Below are 13,899 nucleotides of genomic sequence, written 5' to 3' on the forward strand. Positions count from 1 at the left end.
AGTGGCATGAGAGTTAGAACAGACAAAAAGAAATATTTATTCACCCAGTGTGTGATTAATCTGTGAAACTCCTTGCCACTGGATGTGGTGATGTATCTGGTCTAGATGCCTTTAAAAGGGGATTGGACGGATTTCTGGAGGAAAAATCCATCACAGGTTAGAAGCCATGATGAGTATATTCAATCTTCTGGTTTTAGAAGTAGGCTGTCTCTGACATGCCAGATGCAAGGGAGTGGCAACAGGATTCAGGTGTTTCATCGTCTTGTGTTCTCCCTGAGACATCTGGTGAATTAAAAGGAAGCTGGACTAGATGGGCCTTTGGCCTGATCCAGCAGGGTTTATGATCTGATGAGGCACCAAAAGGAGCTGTGGCAACATGGAAGTGTGGGGTGGCATGTGTAGTTTATTACAGAAGGGGGTGCCTGACTGAACTCAATGGCAAAGTGGATCTCTGCCACCCATCTTGTTTTCTTCAGCAAGCAAACAGAGATTGAGATGAAGGGCATTATCATGCTTAGAACTGTATTAAACGATAAGACGTCCCCCAACTTTCTCTCTCCAGTGACTCCCCCCCAGACACAAGACAAATGACTCAAACCTGCACATGCATATAACATATGTGTTCTTGCTTTGGCCTGATACGTAGCTATGAACCCGGCAATTTTCAATCATTTTCATCTCACAGCTCACTGACAAGGTGCTAAAGTTGTCAAGGAACACCATCAGTTTTTTTGTTTTTTTTTTGGCAAGGCACACTGCACTGCCAGCAAGGGGCTTACATCCCCCAACAGCCCTACTAACAAATGACCTTCCCCCAAACTCCCATATCTGCAGATAATTCATGACGCACTAATGTGTCATGGCACACTGGTTGAACATTGCTGTATTAGCCCCACTCAGCTTGTCCATTCTAGAAGTCACAAGAGTACCTCAATGAGTTAGTTCTACTGTGGGTTCTAATGCTATGCAGTGGAATCACTTTCAATTTTGGGAGATGATGGGTGTGATGCGGCAGCTTGAAGTGACCAACAGCCCAATCTTAAGCTGCCTGGTGTATAGGGCTGCCGTGGCGCTGAAAATAGCTGCCACGGTATCCTAAGCGCACCAGGCAGCCGCTAGAGGCTCCTCAGAAGAAGGGAACATTTGGGGGGCGGAGTTAACACTCAGTGCAGTAGCAGGGAACCTTGGAGGACTCCGGGGGGAACTGCTAAATAGATGCGTTTCCAGAGGACCTCAGCAGTGAGGGACTCTTCATTGTCTAAGAAGAAGACATGACGGCTGAGAGCTTGAACTGGGGGGGGTCTCGAGGGACAGTGGTCGCAGAGTTATCCCCCAGATATCGCTCTATGTTGGATCACATCGTATACTGGGCGCCATCTTCAGAGAAGATTCGGAGAAGACAGATTCAGATAGCTGGGTACGGCCTAGATACTACAATATGGCAGCGAAAAAAGCTTTATACTGTGAGTAACCAGTTCGTTAAAAGGCTATAAAAAGAACTGCAATCAAGAGGTTGGAAGGAGGGAAAGATAACTTTGAGATTATTTACGTTGGCTTGTAGCCACCCAGAGGGGAAAGAGCGAACCTGGATTTAAAGAAGCCCCTGCTGGAGTAGTTTTTTTTTCTTTTTTGTAATAAGGGTGACTGGAAGAAAAGGCGAGAGACAAGATAAATAAGGGAAGATAAAAGATCACCCTGCATGGAAAAGGAATAAATAACTAACCTTTAACGACTGGAATAATTTTTACTTTCGCTTTTCCAGCAAGAATAATAATAATAATTAGGTATTTATATACCACCTTTCTGGTCATTGGATTACTCCTCTGACTTTATTCAAGGAGGTTTACATAGGCATTTCTAAATCCCTCAAGGGGATTTTTACAATCATAAAAGGTTCTCTCTTTCAAGAACCAACAGCATTTCAGAATGGATCTTCCTGGTCTGGTCTCACTTCTGGCTTCCAGTTGCCTCCCACGCAGGCTGGCAAGCAGCTCCTTCATCTCTCACCAAAGAGCTGATGGAATAACTCAGCTCAGCTTGTCAGCTGCTTTAACGTCTCGCCATTCAGGGATCTGTCGGTGGCCTCGAACTGGCGACCTTTATCTTCAGGCTAACAGAGGCTCTACCCTCTAGACCAGACCTGGATTTAGGCCTGGCCATTTAAAGACATATTAACTTAATTTGACAGTGTTATTGACCTGAATTGGATTACTGATCCACCTCTTTTGGATATTAAAAATTAAGGATTACCTTGGACAAGAAGGGATGCAAGATAATAAGACTTGGATGACTCTTTAATTGTTGGACTGATTTGACATTGTTATTGACTGGAAATGGAATATTGACTTACCCCTTTTGGATATAAAACTTGGAAATTAGCCTTACAAGAAGGTGAAGCAAGATAATGAGAGTTGGTTGATTTTTTAATTGCTGGACCGTTATATCTCTGTTTTTTACAGCCAGAGGTATATTGGCTTGATTTGATATTGATAAGAATGGCATCTAAAAATTTAAAGGATGTTAGTAAAAGCCAGTTTTTATTAATGGATATGTTGTGGGATTTCAGAAGCAAAATGAAGCAAGAGGTCAGAACATTATCTGAACAAATGAAGCAAATAAACTCCTCCTAGAACAGGAACAGATTACAGATGCAGGAATGCAGGAACAGATTACAAATAACAGACAAGAAAAAAGAATGGATCAAATGTCGGATGAAACTAAAGAAGTGGAGGTTTTTGAAATAAGACAGGAGATGGCAAAAAGCAACAGTTATTATCAGAATTAAGAATTTTAAGGAAGGAAAAAAGAGGGAACTTTCAGAGAAAGAGTTGTTTCAAGAAGAAGAATCTTTGCATTAAATCCAAAAAGAACAGAATGGAGAAAAAGAAAGAAGAAAAGAGAGGGATCAAGAAATACAAGAGAGTTAAGAAGAAAAAGAAGTGGTAGGAGCAGTGGGAGAAGCAAGAAGGAAAACACCAACAAGACAGAGAACAAAGAAAGTACTGAAAGTGAAAATGACTGAACAACAAGTAGAAATTTTCTTTGTAGATATTAGTGGACTGAATTCTCTTTAGAAGAGAAGAGTATTCCATTGATTATATCAAATCAAAGCAGATATAAATGAAAACAAATTTGGAATACAAATATTGTGGTAACTAAAGTGGTATTAAGATAATTAAAGCGGTATTTTTTTAAAGAGAAAATTCATAAAATGTTTTATAGATGGTATTTAATTTCAGAGAAAATAACACAGGGCTCAGGATTCAGTAGAGCTGATCTGCACTGGGCCCATTCTCCCACCCCGCTCCCTCCCCCCACACCACCCCAGAACGCCTCCTTCCTGCCTCCCCCATGCCCCCACCTACCTCTCCACTGCCTGGCAGTTCAGGCAACTGCCAAGCAGCAGAGTACTGCCTTTCCACTGGCACTGGGCTAGCTCTGAGGGCTTGGAAATGTGCTTTATGGCATGTTTGTGACAGTGGGCTCCAAGTGAGGCCAGACACGGTTTAGGACTGGGCTCCAAGTGGGGTTCTAGGTTCATTCATCCTTATTATCATTCATCTGAAGTATCATTCAGGTTCACAGAGCATCACACAATGGTTCCACGGCTCTGTCAGCAAATGCATAGCCCATGAAATCAGCTAGTTAAAGCAGACAGCCAACATGATGTCTCATGCAAGAGGGGCAGCCCTTTCTCCTTTCCGCGCTACAATTCCCAACGGGACGTGCATCAAATCACACTTGCACAAAATAGTGCAGCCCCTTCTTCCCCTGCCGCACAATTCCCAGAATGCTTTGCAAGAGCACAAAATGGTGCGAGACTGATGCGGTGTCTCGTTTGGGCTTGTTTCGAGTCAGAACACCACAACAAAAATGCTGCCAAGTTTCCCAAATCACTCATTACAAATGGAGAATCGCATTGCGGGGAGAGAGGACTTGCGTGTCCGTCTGTCTCCAGTGTCAGCTGCGCATAATTGTCCCTGTAGTCTGAAAATGAGGAAGAAAGGAAGCGCCAGGCTTTGAAGTGCGAACAACAAGAAAGTGTGTGGAGCCTCAAATTGATTCTTGCGAGACGGTTGAACTGACGCTCAGTAAAAAGGAGGAGAAGACGTGACAAAAACGGTGCATCTAAAGAAATGAATTTAAGTACCTTCAAGAAATTCACAGAATGGCCTTTTCACCTCCTGTGGTTTTTAAGCTGCCATTTAGCAACTCATGCCTCAAGCAACAGATATTTTTCCACCGAGATTAGAAACACCCGAGAGAGGATTTGCATGGGGAGATGCCCCTTGGTATTATTAAAGGAATTAAGATGCACTTTCCTGCTTAGCTCTTGGGCATAGTTGTAGCTGTCTGGATGCAGATGCTCTTGTTGCTGGTTTGCTTTCATTTACTGTTCTTAATTTTTGTTTCTAGTCTTGTATGTCAGCTGCCTTGAGCCTTAGAAAACTGGTGGATCAGTTGCTTCAGGGCCTGATCCAGAGCTCGGTGCACCAGCTTATCACCAGTGCACGCTGTCACAAACATGCTGTAAGACATGGTTGTGGCCTTACTGTAGGCCCAGCACTGGAGCAAGCTCAGCGCAAGCCCATGCTGGGCTAGCTCTGGTGCTAGGCTGTGGTCCACCACCCGGCAGCTTGCCCAAACCACCGGGTGATGGAGAGGTTAATGGGCTTGGGGGAGGCCTTCCAGGGTGGGGAGAGGGCAGGGAGGAGGTGTGGTGGGAGGGGGCGGGACCAGTGGAGTTCTGCTCGACCGGATCCTGAGCCCCATGTCGGGCTGCGCAGCTTGACGTGGGACACCTTGATTCTATGTTACTCAAGAGCCACCACAGAATTAAGTAGCCCCATTGTGGGGATACTTCTCTTAACCCAGGGAAGGGGACAAAGTGCCCTTCCCCCAAGGAGCTTCCTTGTGCTGCCCAGTGTGTTCAGGATGCAGCGGCAGCCATTTTCGCTGAGGTGGCAGCCCTGCGCGCTGGGCAGCTCAGGATTGGGCTGAGTTAATAAGCATATCTGGGCTCTGAGGGCCCAGTACTATCCAACTTTCTGGCACTGATGCAGCCACAATGTAGTCTCAAAGTAAGCCAAGAAATGTTCCCTTACCTTGAGGAGGCCTCTGTGAGTGTTCCCCCCCCAGCAGGATGCAGCGCATGCCCCATTGGCACAGCTGCTTCAGTACTAGAAGTTTGGCTAGGATTGGGCCCTGAATTCTCCTGAGATGAGTCAGATGGCAGAATGGGCACAATACCTAGTGATTAGCAATGGCCATTCACCCCCAGTGGCATGCAGTGAAGGCAGTGGCTGGGAAAGCACTTGCTGTGGTGCCATAAGGCATTCTGGGGCAGTGCCCAGCCACTCAGAGGGAAGGCTGAGCTTGTCACTGCTGCACCTCTCATCTTTTCCATTCATGGCCCTCAAGGATTCCCAGTCTGGCCCATGGGTAGCCCTCGGTCTGGCCCTCCAGAGACTTACTAGAGCCCATGCTGACCCATTGCAACTGCTCTCAGCGTGGGGGCGACTGATATCTTGCATGAGCTGCAGGCCAAGGACTCCCTCCACTGCTTGCTGTTTCACGTCTGTGATGCGGCAGCGGCAGCGACAGAAAGGACACTCTTGCTTTGTGCAAGGCCTTTTATAGGCCCTGAGCTACTACAAGACCTTCATTCATTCATATAAGTTCCATCTCTAATATATTCATTTATGTAAATTTATTCAATTTTGAAATTTAAATTCATTCCTTTTCTTCCCTGGCCCCTGACACAGTGTCAGAGAGCTGATGTGGCCCTCCTGCCAAAAAGCTTGGACACCCCTTGTCTATATAACATAAGAACATAAGAACAGCCCCACTGGATCAGGCCATAGGCCCATTTAGTCCAGCTTCCTGTATCTCACAGCAGCCCACCAAATGCCCCAGGGAGCACACCAAATAACAAGAGACCTCATCCTGGTGCCCTCCCTTGCATCTGGCATTCTGACATAGCCCATTTCTAAAATCAGGAGGTTGCTCATACACATCATGGCTTGTACCCCGTAATGGATTTTTCCTCCAGAAACTTGTCCAATCCCTTTTTAAAGGCGTCCAGGCCAGATCCTGTGGCAAGGAGTTCCACAGACCAACCACACACTGTGTAAAGAAATATTTTCTCTTGTCTGTCCTAACTCTCCCAACACTCAATTTTAGTGGATGTCCCCTGGTTCTGGTGTTATGTGAGAGTGTAAAGAGCATCTCCCTATCCACTCTGTCCATCCCCGGCATAATTTTGTATGTCTCAATCATGTCCCCCGTCAGGCGTCTCTTTTCTAGGCTGAAGGGGCCCAAACGCCGTAGCCTTTCCTCGTAAGGAAGGTACCCCAGCCCCGTAATCATCTTAGTCGCTCTCTTTTGCACCTTTTCCATTTCCACTATGTCTTTTTTGAAATGCGGCGACCAGAACTGGACACAATACTCCAGGTGTGGCCTTACCATAGATTTGTACAACAGAATTATAATATTAGCTGTTTCGTTCTCATATCATACAGAATGACATAACACAGCTCAGTGGAAAAATTTTAATATTTATTTTATTTTTACTTTTTGTAGCAGCTATTTCACTGGAGTATGACAGGTGAGGCTCTGCCTCCCCTGACTGGTTGGCAACCTTCAGTCTCGAAAGACTATGGTATAAGCCTACAGCACCCGGCATTCCCAGGCGGTCTCCCATCCAAGTACTAACCAGGCCTGATGCTGCTTAGCTTCCAAGATCAGACCAACAGCTTCTCTGGAAAGGACAGAGAGAAATCCCCTGACTACGTACCCCTGTTCACCCCCCCATGTTCCCTACTCTTCCTACTGGACAGATTTATTTATTATATTTTTCAGGTTTTTATACCACTCTTTCTCCAAAGAGCTCAGAGTGGTGTGCATGACTCCTCCCCTCCTTTTGACCTCACAGCAACCCTGTGAGGTAGGTGAGGCTGAGAGAAAGTGACTGGCCCAAAGTCACCCAAGGAAGCCTCATGTCCGAGCAGGAATTTGAACCAGGATCTTCCAGGTCTCATTCCAACACCAGAACCACGACACCATCCTGGATTGACTGGGGAAAAAGAAAGCCACTGCTCAAGACTTGGAAGCCCAGTCTGGGTGAGTCTGCCTTGGGCAGTCCTTTTTTCCAGGCAGGGCCAATCAGAGAGAGAAGCAGGAGGGACCATTTCCTCAGATTTATGCACATTTCTTTTTTGTGTGTTTGCTTTGGCATCCCTCTGGGGTTCAAAATGTGGCACACTTTCCCATTTTTAAAATTTTTTATGATAGCCAAGGGTCTTGAGAGCTGGAAGTGAAACCAACCCAGTTGTGCTCTTTTCCAACCTTACTGCACCAGATTTAGCTTTTGTAATCTCTTGAGCTCTGGTCATATTTTTTACTGTTACTGCACTTGAAGGCTTTTTATTCATTCACAAGCTGCTTTTTTCGTCTTGCTCCTTAGTTTGTTAGTTTTTTAATTTCATTGTCTTCAAAAAACCTCTCTCTCTCTCTCTCTCTCTCTCTCTCTCTCTCTCTCTCTCTCTCTCTCTCTCTCTCTCTCTCTCTGGTAAGATATATGTTTTATACATATATGATATATGTATATGATATATGACATATATGATATATGATTATACATTTTTATTGAGATTATCACAATACATTGTATCTTCAATAAATCCAGATTAACAGTTTTCATTTCAGTCATTACCTTTATCCCATTTCCAATCAACCAACTCTCATTATCTTGCTTCATCTTATTGTAAGGCTAATTTCCAAGTTTTATATCCAAAAGGGTGCTTCTTATCTTATCTTACCTTTATCCCATTTCCACTCCCCACCTCCCTCCCCACTTCGGACTTTCCACAGCGTCTTTTACCATTTGCAAATTTAATTATTTATACCAGGCTAAATTATACCAAAATTTATTTATTACCAAGCTAAACTCTTGTTCATTATATAGCTCTTATTATCATTCAAATAACCATAATAGACCCCTAACCTCCCAATTTTTCTCCAAATAAACTTTAAATTTATGCCATTCCGAGTAAAATTTCTCTAACATTTCCTCATTCAAACTTCTTGAGAGCTTATCCATTTCCATTATATACATCATCTTTTGTAACCATTTGTCTATATCGGGGACTTTATCTTGTTTCCAGTACTTTGCATATACCATCCTTGCTGCAGTCACCATATACCATAATAGGGCTACGAAGGTACTAAGGTATACAGTTTATAAAAGTCCAGAATTGTTTCTGTTAGGTTTAAATCTGGAGAAAATAGTAGTTAATGCTCAAGGCTCAAAGCTCTTTTCTTGACCGCTTTGGTGTGGAAACCTCACATGTGAGTTTTTACAGGATTCAAAATACCAATGAAGCTCTTGGCAGGAGAGCTTCTGTTGGACAATCAATGATTTATTTTGGACTCTGCTGCCCCCTGCTATGATCTCTTGCTCACACACGGCCATCCAGGAGCAGATCTTGGAGATGACATTTCTCTCTTCACTCCCTGACCTTGCTTAATACATATTTAGTGTTTGCTGGCATTCATCTCACAGAAACAATCTCGCTGTTTTTCTTTTGGACAGCAAGACCAAAAAAAAAAAGATAAAAGTGTCAGCATTTCTTATTTGATTTGAAAAGCAGAGTTGTAATATTTTACATCTAGCTCAGGATTGCTAACACTGACTGGCTGCAGCTCTCTAGGGTTTGAATCACAGAATATTAATGTGTGAAGGGATCTTGAAGGCCATCTAGTCCAACCTCCTGCTCAGTGCAAGCAATGACTGCAGCACCCCTGACAGGTGGCCACCCAAGCTCTGCTTGAAAACCTTCAGTGAGAGAAAGAGCCTGCAACTGCATGAAGTAGCCTACATAAGAACATAAGAACAGCCCCACTGGATCAGGCCATAGGCCCATCTAGTCCAGCTTCCTGTATCTCACAGCGGCCCACCAAATGCCCCAGGGAGCACACCAGATAACAAGAGACCTCGTCCTGGTGCTCTCCCCTACATCTGGCATTCTGACTTAACCCATTCCTAAAATCAGGAGGTTGCGAATACACATCATGGCTTGTACCCCATAATGGATTTTTCCTCCAGAAACTCGTCCAATCCCCTTTTAAAGGCGTCTAGGCTAGACGCCAGCACCACATCCTGTGGCAAGGAGTTCCACAGACTGACCACGCGCTGAGTAAAGAAATATTTTCTTTTGTCTGTCCTAACCCGCCCAACACTCAATTTTAGTGGATGTCCCCTGGTTCTGGTATTATGTGAGAGTGTAAAGAGCATCTCTCTATCCACTCTGTCCATCCCCTGCATAATTTTGTATGTCTCAATCATGTCCCCCCTCAAGCGTCTCTTTTCTAGGCTGAAGAGGCCCAAACGCCGTAGCCTTTCCTCATAAGGAAGGTGCCCCAGCCCCGTAATCAGCTTAGTCGCTCTCTTTTGCACCTTTTCCATTTCCACTATGTCTTTTTTGAGATGCGGCGACCAGAACTGGACACAATACTCCAGGTGTGGCCTTACCATCGATTTGTACAACGGCATTATAATATTAGCCGTTTTGTTCTCAATACCCTTCCTAATGATCCCAAGCATAGAATTGGCCTTCTTCACTGCCGCCGCACATTGGGTCGACACTTTCATCGACCTGTCCACCACCACCCCAAGATCTCTCTCCTGATCTGTCACAGACAGCTCAGAACCCATCAGCCTATATCTAAAGTTTTGATTTTTTGCCCCAATGTGCATGACTTTACACTTACTGACATTGAAGCGCATCTGCCATTTTGCTGCCCATTCTGCCAGTCTGGAGAGATCCTTCTGGAGCTCCTCACAATCACTTCTGGTCTTTACCACTCGGAAAAGTTTGGTGTCGTCTGCAAACTTAGCCACTTCACTGCTCAACCCTGTCTCCAGGTCATTTATGAAGAGGTTGAAAAGCACCGGTCCCAGGACAGATCCTTGGGGCACACCGCTTTTGACCTCTCTCCATTGTGAAAATTGCCCATTGACACCCACTCTCTGCTTCCTAGCCTGTACCAGTGCTAGGCAGCTCTTTCAGGGCGCAATCCTGGAAAGCACTGACATAAGGGCAATGCAGCTCTGAGGTAAGGGAACAAACATTCCCTTACTTTGAGGAGGCCTCTGTGAGTGCCACCCAATTTTAAGATGCAGCACATACCCCATTGGCACTGCTATGCCAGTGCTGGAAAGCACTGACATAAAGGGTTAGGATTGCACCCTCAGTCAGGCAATTCTTCCTCATTCAGTGGCATAGCTAAGGGGGGGTCAGGGAGTACATTACCCCAGGTACCACGCCTTTAGGGGGTTTCTTATAGAATTTGGAGAGGTGGAAGTGTTAAAAATTTTAGTGCCCCTGGGTGCCAGTTGTCTTAGCTACACCACTACATTGTCTAACCTAAATCTACTTCCCTGTAGTTTCAATCCACTGGTTATAGTTTTGTCCTCAGGAGTTAAAGAGAGTAAGTCCGCTTCTTCTGCATGACAGCCCTTCCTATACTTGAATACAACTATCACATCTCCCCTTAATCTCCTCCAGGTGAAACATGCCAAGCTCTTTTAAACATTCCTCATAGGACTTGATTTCCAGATTCTTTACCATCTCTGTCACTCACCTCTGAACCTGTCCTTCCTTATCAATGTCCTACCTAAAACTGTGGTGCACAGAACTGGACACAGTACTTCAAATTCTGACTAGCAGAATCTAGTATGGACTCTTACCTATATGCAAATATAATCAATAACTTAATCCATTAAGGTTTATTTAATGGGATGCAAACTCTTGTGTAAGAATGATCAATTTAAAAGGAGCTCCTCATTAATCAAGCAATCGACCTTTTTTTTAATGACTTGTGGGAACTGAAGCAACGGGGTGACGACTTTAGCATGAGCAAGGACGTGTAGAGCAAATCCAATTGAAAGCCGCTTTGATTCCCATTTGAAATGCCTTTTGTTCTGTGGCAGTGATGGCTGCAAAGAAAATGTGCTCCTCTGTCACCATTGCACCTGCAGAATTCTGCAGAGCTCTTTCAAGTTGTAGGTAGATTGAGACATCCTAATCCTAGGAGGGCAAGTGAGGGCAATGGAGAGTGAGGGTAAAACTAATAAGCTAACAGTTTTGCAAGGAGTGCTGGGGGGAAAAACTGCCCCCAAAGGAAAGTCTTGTTTGACACTGCCAAAAAATAAAATAAAAAAATGTGTGGAAACAAAAGTGAGTTGTTGGGTCACTGCTTTAGCTAGATCACTTCCACCATGCATGAAAAATCTGTTCTGGACATTCTGTGGAAAGATGTGGTGGCGTTCCAAGGTGGTAGAACAGAACTTTAGCACTTTAGATTGCAGGCAGACTTTTGAATGCCTCCCTGCACATATTACAGTAGTAGTGTAATATGCTCCTAGCTTTCCTTGCAGGATACATTTCTAAATAGGGGGCATTCAAAAGAAGTATCCCATCAACTACAGTTTGAAGTGGTATAGTCACCTGACCACCTTGGACTCCACCATCTCATGTTGCTGAGATGTTGCAGAGATCACACCGCAGTTTATCAGGGGCGGATCCAAGGGGTGGGCATGGATGCGTGCCCCCCCCAAACTGTTGTGCCAGTGGGGAAGGGCGCCTGCTGGGATGGAAAGCAAAGTTGGGTGCCAGGGGAACATTCACTGGGTAGGGCGTCAGCGCTGAGATTGCGCCTGGCCAGTGCTCTTGCTGACCCAAGATCTTGCGAGACCTCAGACGGGCCATGTGCCCAGAAGGGGCAGGACTCCCAGACCCAGCAGCCGGGCTCATAAGTCTTTTAAAGTGGTGGCTCTCTTGTATTCATGCAGGGGGAGAACAACTGTCTTAATTCATCCCAGCATAGCATCTGGTTTGTGCTTCTTTTTAGATGGTGGGGCCTCTTTGCGACCAGGAGCCATGTTCGAATTCCTGTTGCTGTGTAAAGTGCTTTTTGTTGAAGACCGGTATATAAATGATAACATGTTTATTTCACACGTGACTGTCGAAGTCTTGCACTCCGTCTGTTGAACCGCAGTTTAAGATCTTGGTCGTGCTTGCCTCCGCTCGTGCTTTTCTGATGATGGAGCGGGACCATGATCTCACATGTTTTTATTGCTTACAGGTTCCAGTCATTGACCAGCGAGTCACGGAGTCCAGCCTGGGTGAGAGGAACACCACAACAGGTTTCATCACCCAAGGTACTTTCAACACTGCCCATTCATTGACTTTGGGCTGAGTCATGCATGTGTGCACATTGCCTTGATGCTAGACATACACTTGATGACTGTTGTGGTATGTGTGAGCTAAAGCCGTTGAAAAGGCTCACTGGTGCTGCATTGGAGGCAATGAGAACGTCTCATATGAGATGACCCATTCACACATGCAAGTCACTACATCATCTGTTGCAGTTATCGGCTGATAAACAGGCCTATGCAAGGCAGACCTTAGTTTGGAAACATTTGGTTGGAGCTTTTGCAACCTGCTGTTTGGGCCAGTTCAGATGACATGTCTAAGCCAACCAGTCTACTGCACAATTAGGGGTAAGACTGTGCTCATCCCATTCCCCCACAAGGATTGCCCCCCTTCTCTTAATCATGTGTGGGAGAGGTCGTCACGTGCAATCAAAATGCCTGTATATAAGAGTATTCAGATCATATGTGAGGAGGGGGTTTAGACCATACGTACACACACCCTCCATGAGATTAGGAGGAAATTTAATTTCCAGTGGGAGGGAGAGCAAGATGTGCTCACAAAGGTCCCTAATGGTGGAATGGAGGCTACTTTGGGCAGTATCATCTGACCTTAGAAAAGGACCAGGAGACACCTATTCATAGGAAGGATGTCACCTTCATCCTAGCCTCCTCGTCAGATGAAAGGGATGCTGTGAATTTCACAGGGGTGAACCTTGCTGGTTTTCATTAATGAAAAACAAGGGTTCCATGGTGAAACTTCCAAGGACTCACTACTACAGTCCATTCAAAATTGCGGTCTCCCTCTAGCATTCAACAGACAATATATGACCTGGAGGGCAGTAGCTAGATTGCTGGCAGCCACGAGAACGTAACTTGAAAAAGAACTCTAGCATGAGTTTGCTGGTCACTAAAAGGCTGCCTTGCAAAATGCACATGCAATTTGACATGATACATATGCTTATTTCATGTTTTAGAAAAAAGAACAATTAAAATAGTGAGGTCACAGCAGATAAGCACAGACCAATAAGCCTGCAGTAGATGATAAATCATCCAACAGATCTTATTATACTTTCTGAAATGAGACCATTTATCCAAGGATTTCCTTTTATTTTCTTGCTCACTTAAAATATATATGGTAGTCTTTGTTTCTTTCCCTATCGGATGTTGTCCAGAGCATCTGGGGACACTTCTGTCTTTGAAAACCATTTCCAGCAATGAGAGGGAAGGAACAAAATAGAACAGAGCCAAGGAGCCAAGCTGATAACACAACACTGTGTATGTCTTTGGAAAAGATAAAACCTGTCACTTGAAATTCACGTGGTTGCAAGCAAAGTACCTTTAAAAAAAAAAAAAAAAAAAGGAAGAGAAACCCAAAGCATTGCACACAGAAGGCTCTCTGATATACTCAGTGATTTGTCTGGGAGGGATAAAGATGTTTTGTCTCCCTGAAAGGTTCTTCTTCTTACAAGGAGGTCTAGGTTTAGGTTTCCTCCTCCTAACAGGAGCCTGACTTTGATCAAAGCTTCCCTTTCTGAGTATTGATCAAAGTGTCCCTTTCCAAGTATTCTTGAGAAGACATCTGTTTCGTCTCCTGGCATATGGCGATATTTTATCAAAGGAAGCGTAAAGGGGAAAAGTTTGCTCCACTCACTTGCTCTAATGGGAAGCGCTTCTCTGAAAAA

At 44.7% G+C, this 13,899-nt stretch overlaps 1 protein-coding gene across 1 annotated transcript in view; it reads left to right on the forward strand.

The window, feature by feature from the left end:
* The window catches only part of ENTREP2 (endosomal transmembrane epsin interactor 2), a 111,782-nt gene that overhangs the window by 87,919 nt on the left and 9,964 nt on the right, over positions 1-13,899 (forward strand). The window contains exon 6 of the mRNA XM_066636331.1: positions 12,148-12,223. Coding sequence (XP_066492428.1) covers positions 12,148-12,223 — 76 coding nt within the window. The remainder of the gene's footprint in view (positions 1-12,147; positions 12,224-13,899) is intronic.

This window comes from Tiliqua scincoides, chromosome 8 (assembly GCF_035046505.1).
Source record: "Tiliqua scincoides isolate rTilSci1 chromosome 8, rTilSci1.hap2, whole genome shotgun sequence".
NCBI lineage: Eukaryota > Metazoa > Chordata > Lepidosauria > Squamata > Scincidae > Tiliqua > Tiliqua scincoides.